Source organism: Sarcophilus harrisii, chromosome 4 (assembly GCF_902635505.1).
Source record: "Sarcophilus harrisii chromosome 4, mSarHar1.11, whole genome shotgun sequence".
Lineage (NCBI taxonomy): Eukaryota > Metazoa > Chordata > Mammalia > Dasyuromorphia > Dasyuridae > Sarcophilus > Sarcophilus harrisii.
This window is the reverse complement of record NC_045429.1, coordinates 216,093,006-216,099,738: the sequence shown is the minus strand read 5'-3', so window position 1 is coordinate 216,099,738 and position 6,733 is coordinate 216,093,006. Positions and strand designations below refer to the sequence as shown.

The window sequence follows — 6,733 nt, the reverse complement described above, 5'->3', positions numbered from 1 at the left end:
CCCAGTATCTTCTAATTACAGCATTTCATCATCAGTTAGTGCAAAACCTTGTCATTTATAGTCAATATATTAATTTAGGAGCAGATCTGCCGTGTGTGTCCGCATATGCACACTTTCTTGTGTACAATACAGGGAGAAGTTTCACCTAAAAGAGTAAAAGTAAGTTGAATTGATTCTGAAGGGTGTAGCGGTCCAACATTGAAGACCAAGTTGTTGTTATCCCAAATAGCCAAGAGGACACTCTGAATGGATTTGCTAAAGATGGGAAGTATTGTAAGAATGTATGAGGTAGAGGAAGAAACAGATAACAAATAAAAATGTAAGAAGTGTAAATATATTACAAAGCAAGAACAGGTGAGGGAATTAGGAGAAAATGGGATGAGTGTTATGACTACATTTGTTGAAAAGTCTAGGGAAGCATCTGATGGCAGAGAAAAGCAGTTTTCCTATTAAGAACATGATCATACAAAGACAAAACAGTGAATCATTACTCATGATTCACAAAGGGTATTAAAAAGATACAATCTGTTAAATTAAAAGTATTGAACTAGAACAGGCAATCTAAATAATAGTTTCAAATCTCTACCCCCAAATAGAATTTCTCTAAACAACAAATTAGTTAGTTAGTGTAGGGGTATTACAAAGATACTGAAAATTTTCAGTTTTTATTAGATTTTATGTAAGGTAAATACACTGTTGCAGCAGAAAGCCACACAGTTCATTCCTATATCATATGAAATCAAATGCCATTTTATATACAAGTTTTTAATTACAATCTTCAATTTTTCATTAAAAACAGAAAATAAATCTTAAAAAAAAAAAGCATTTTTGAGAGGTTAGAATCACAAAGAATACAGAAGCATACTGGCATTACACAATATCTTACATAAAAATTCTGAACGACTTAAGTAGAATTCATTACCTTTTTAAGGTAGAATACAAGAAGTGAACGTCAGAATTTTAAAAAGGACGTGAGGGAGGAAGAGAAAAAAATAGATGCTTTACCTCTATGAATATATGAAGGGATAACTTTAATTAGGAACATAATGGTAACATGAAAAATAATCAACACGCCAAAATATTAAAACAAACAAACAAACAAACAAAAAAACAAGTACAACATTTGTAAACAACCATATAACAAAAGCCTTCTGAATATGCTAATGTTGCTATAAGGAAAATACTGGTGGTTGATTTTTGTTTGACTCAAAAAAGTCATTGCTACTGCATAGATTTTAAAGGAACAAAATATTTTTCTTCACAGGTCTTTTTAAGGTAGGCAAATGTTACATTAAGTAGAACCAACTTTTACTAATCAAGTATTGATTATTTAGTTGGTTACTTTCCTTCCTTTTCAACCCCACCCATCTATGATGGTCAAGGCAAGAAGGTAAAAAGTAGAATTAATTAAGTTTGGCTTCTTGATAAAACTCTGTTTTGGAGTTTGAAGTAAGAGTGTGTTGAAAAAGACTGGTTAACATGAAGTTTGGAGATTACCTAGGGATTCAAATGATTCATACCATCTATCCCTGTCCCCCATTAACAAGGATAATTAGTCATTGTCTTTACTCCCTTGTTAAAAAAAATAAAAATGAAAAATAAACACACATAACTTTAGACTGGCAATACAAACTACTTAAGAACTAAACAAGTTGAATTTCACTCAATATACAGGAGAACTTACAGTACTTAAAAATGAGTTGACTGTAAACAAAGAAGCAACTGCTCTAAATGGCCATTTGAACTATGTACCATGTCCTCAAACTAGCACGACCTTCATATAAGCTAAAGAACTTCTATTTTCTCTTTAATATGTGGGTAGCAATGTGATACAGCAATAACCAGTTGATATCCTGAGATATGATCTGACATCTGCAATTATTAAGGATGCAGGTGAAATCATGCCTTCACATCCATGCTGCTATGCTTCATGCTCTGAAACATATTATGAAAATCACTGATGATGGACTGAGTCCATTTCAGTAGACTGACATGTGTGAAAGCAGCAATGCTTTGGATAACTGTGCTATTCATAATTCTACAGTTATTTTCTCGGCCAATTACATTTTGCTATAAATATGTGTGCCCTTAAGTTGATCCCAATATCAGTTTCAGCTAGCTAATCAAATTATTTGAGAATGATAACCCCCCCTTTATTTAAAAAAAAGAAAATTTTAGCTTCCAGAGATCTCCCAATAACAGATTTAAGCTGAAAATGACAGTCTTAAATAACAAATCATCCTTCATCTTTACAATATCTATTCTCTCTCTCAAACATATACAAATAAATGCCTGTGCATATAAATACACACATGTACACACACAAACACATATCATGAAGCTTAATGGAAAGAGAAAAATAGAAGGAAAAAATGTCCTTTTTATGACTCATTTTAATCAATAGTTCTGATATTCAGACTAAATGATCATCTGAAATACAGCCAAAGAACTAAACACCCCCAATATAAGTTTCAATAATCTTTTTTTTGGCATTTTGATGAAACAGCAGCCTGTTATTTAAAAAAATTTCTCCTCAGAAAATATAAATGCTTTCAAAATTTTAGAATATCTTATCCACTGGGACTGATTTTAATGTCAGCCAAAAAGACATTATTAGGCTATTCTAAGTGCTCCATGATCTTTTATTACTATTTTAAAGTTATTTCTATCCACACGATTGTGGGCAGTCAATGACACACACACACACACACACACACACACACACACACACACACACACACACACAATTATTTCATTTCTAGCTGATGAAGTATGGCTGCTCTTCTCTTTAGGCAGGGAGGCGGTGGGCAGGCATTCATTCTAGAATAGGCTTGCTTGGAGTAAGTCGCACTCATCAGTGGAATATAGAGAGTGCTTAATGATTTGATGCTGCTTTTCTTCCTATCTTGACTCTTGATTTTTGAACTTTTATTTCTCATTTAGTGGATTCCTTTTCTCTATCAAGTCCAGATCTTTCAAGTCAGAACAACTCATTGCTTCTCTGAGGAATACTGCTTCTTTTTCCATAGTTTTTTAAACATGTAGCATAAAACCAGATAATTATTATTATGGAAGGAAGGATCATTTAAGATCATTTTCTTTAGCTTTTTATAGTTTCATGTGAGAGATATGAGAGGCACAAAAGTTCTACAGTTTCAACCCATACATACATACTATCATACTTAATTAAAAACATTTTAAAAAGAGAGAGACATTATGCTTACTATATTGCCATCAAATTACAGTTCAGTAAGGCAATGCCAAATTGCTCCTTTGCTAAAATGAAGCAATAGTTGCTTACTTACCTCCAAAAATCTTATGGAAGAAAATCACTAAGGCAGGGGTGTTGGCATCAGATTGCCTTCCCATTTTACAACATGCCTATGGGTCAAATGTCTCTGCAAGGTATCGCCAATTATTCTAAGACAGCACTTTGTCTTTAAACTTGGGACAATGCATCTTTTCATCTAAAAGTGACATTTTAAATTTTCTTGAGATGAAATACAAGAACAAAACTATTCTCTAAGTTATTGTTTTGTTCTTACTGAGGTAACAACCTAATATGAAAATCAAGAAGATCTTGCATATAGCAGCCATTTTAACCCATGTCCTCTTTCTGTCAGGCCATCCTTGACACAATAAGCATGCATGCACTGTCATGGTTCACTGCATCTGCCTTAATGCTGAATTCTGCTGCTTATTCAAGTCACGGGTGTCCTATGTTATTCAACAGGACTGTTGAACTGCATGTCCACCAGAAGAATAGGGAAATAAATGATGTAACAAATGCAGCAAATATAGGGAATAGGCATTCAGAACATATCAAGAAGCTAACACTCATGAATTATAAGTATTAATGTTCTCCCTCCCCCACAAAAAAAAAGTCTTTCTGTGCATGACTTTCAAATCCAAGGTCCTAAGGAATCATGAAGTGCCTTGCCGCTTTTGTTGTTGACTTCTGATGACCTCTAATTGTTTTTTGCATTGCTGGTAGTATGTAGAAAGACTTTTGTTTTCATCTAAAAGCTTTTTATGTTCTTGTACCAGACGAGATGTATTTTGCTGGTCTTTTTCATCCTGGTCCAATTCTGCTACTAGTTCTTGCCTAAAAATGATATCACATAATAACATGTTAATTATGATAGAAAAATTTATATAGTTTTTGCTGCTAACAGGTAGTTCAAGCAATTAAAACTTTAATTTTGGTCTATCATTATGTATGCCAAGAACACTGTTCAATTAATATAACCATAATGTATTGGGATGGAAAGTACCTCCTACATATTTTACCATTTCATAATTCTAAAATAACTACATAAATAACATAATCCTTTTTAAAATAACTTTTCTCCTACAATTAGAGGATTTAGAGATGATAAAAGTGAGCCACAACAGATAAAACAGTAACAAAAATCAGAATATTATGTCTGATCAATTCTCTACCTCCAACCCCTTTTTTTTCCAGGGGAAAACTGGCCAGGGAAAGGTTATTTCTTGAAGCACTGGTGGGGAAAAGGATAGGATGGTTTTATCATTAAAATTCTACTTTAACATTCATGCTATGATATCACCATCATATTTAGCTATATGCAACTCATTCAAAGATGTAGATAAGACAGTTCCAGCTATTTAATTGAAATAGATGCTATCTAACATACAATTCCTTTCCTGTTTTAGAATACAATACTTTGCTGCAAACCCTGGGCATACTCTGGATTATTACATGTAAGCCCTTTATAATAACACATTTGGATTATATTACTTGATTCTGTACGTATTTTCAGAAAAGACCTAATCATAGACCTTAGCAGAGTTCTACCTAGAGAACTAGTTTTTACTGACATCTTTTAAAATTGAAGAATTTTAGTGTTAACTTATAAAATGAATATTTCAGAACTGTGTTTTGGCAGAGGGGAGAATAATCATAATAAAATTCTCATGCAAAATAAATTAAAAAAAAAAAAGAACGTAAAATGAAAACAATTAGTATTTAGAACTGGTGAAATATTTTGCCTTCTTTGTTTAGAATGCTTTTCAATTTGTTTTCCCCTGAAAGCAAAATTTACTTAAAAAAAAAGTAACTTAAAAAGTATCAACAAAACTATAAACACCAGCAGTTTCATTATCTTGAATTAAAGTTTCTAGAATGCTTCATCTTATATCTAACCCCACCTTCAATTGGAAATACTTCCTTTAAATATTTTTTTGCTATAACAATTCTACCAGTCTAATATGCCACAGGTAATAAATATTTATTATATAATAATAATTTATTAAAATTCAGAGGCCCAAACCTCAAATTAACAAGTTACAAGTAACTAATAACAAATTACTTCATTTCATCAAGATAGTATCCTTCAGTTTTCAATTTATATTTATGCCAAAATTGAGACAATGAACACCAATTCTGAGAATATTTCTTCATTTAGGATTTTTTTTTTTTAACGTGATTATCACCAGCATCAATTTGGTCATGAATAAACATGTATTTCCTGAGAGTGAAGTCAAAGACTAAGAGGAATAGAATTGTAAAAATATATGAAGTGGAAAAGAAGTACAAAAGATAGACTATGAAAAATGAACTTGATTTGGGTTTAACAAGTATATTTAGGGGCATATTGTAATTTCAGAATATGACTCTCCCATCTTGTTTTTATACAAACATTTCTATGAATGTTACACTTCTAAAATAACAGAATGAAGGAGAGTCACTGTAGTATAGCGTATAGACAGATGATAGCTTTGGAGTAAGAATACCTGTGTTAAAAAAAACCTGCCTCTAACTCATACTAGCTGTGTGACCTGGGGAAATTATTTAATCTCTCAGTCCAACAAACATGTAGCCAACAATACTTCTTTAAGAGGTCTAAACCAGATTAAAATATAATTTGGAAATATTTAACACAATAAATACAAATATAATAGAACTTAGATAATATCAATTTATTATTTTCTAAGGCAATGTGTACTCTCAGGAATTTTTATGTATAATTCAGTGGCTTCTGTTTCTTTTGTGTTTGATAGCACTGTATTGTGAAATTTTTTAAGACTATAAAGTCACAGTGCAGATACTGATCTGTATTAGAAGAAGTAATTTCTCCCCAGTAATTTCTTATAACAATAAACTCACAAATCTGGTTCTAAAAATCATATCCTCATTCTAGTAATAATAATAAAATGATAAGTTTGAGTCATTTGAAATATTTATTTACAAGTAAACTTTTTTATGTGATTCTTTCAGTTGCATTTTAACTTGAAAACTGGCGTGTGTGTGTGTGGGGGGGGGGGGGGGCGCGCATGTATACATGCATGCGCGCACACACGCAAACCAAAGGCCTCATTTAGAGATAGAGTGACCCCTGCAAGTAATCAGCAGTATATTTAAACTCTGCAGTATGGATATCAATGAGGGTTTGAGGTTAGGAACATTGTTATTAATTCTGAAGAACTGTGAGTCTTCATTTTTGCAAAAAATGTTAACCTAAACTTTTAACATATATCAAAAACACGTTAAAAATCTTTCTGCATGAAAATTAACTGGGTTATAAAGAATTTACTTACTTTCTCTGCAAAAGTAATGCTATTTCTGTCTGAACTTTCATATATTCTTGAGCCATTTTACAATGCTGTTCAAACACAGCCATGGATTCTTTGGAGTTTGGACAAGGTGCTAGTGGCTGAAAATAAATCAGACATGTTAAAACATAATCAAATGAAATCTCATTATCTAATC

General features: G+C 32.1%; 1 protein-coding gene across 3 annotated transcripts in view; it reads right to left on the bottom strand.

The window, feature by feature from the left end:
• Nucleotides 1-629: 629 nt before the first annotated feature.
• MAP3K7 (mitogen-activated protein kinase kinase kinase 7) overlaps nt 630-6,733 on the bottom strand; it is a 77,281-nt gene continuing 71,177 nt past the window's right edge. For 2 of the 3 annotated variants that reach the window (XM_012549217.3, XM_012549218.3), the window contains 2 exons: nt 6,562-6,677; nt 630-4,105 (listed from right to left, as the gene is read on the bottom strand). In XM_012549217.3, the coding sequence (XP_012404671.1) occupies nt 3,925-4,105; nt 6,562-6,677 (297 nt within the window). In that variant the 3' untranslated portion in view covers nt 630-3,924. The remainder of the gene's footprint in view (nt 4,106-6,561; nt 6,678-6,733) is intronic. The other variant, XM_023503113.2, reaches the window with a different exon arrangement.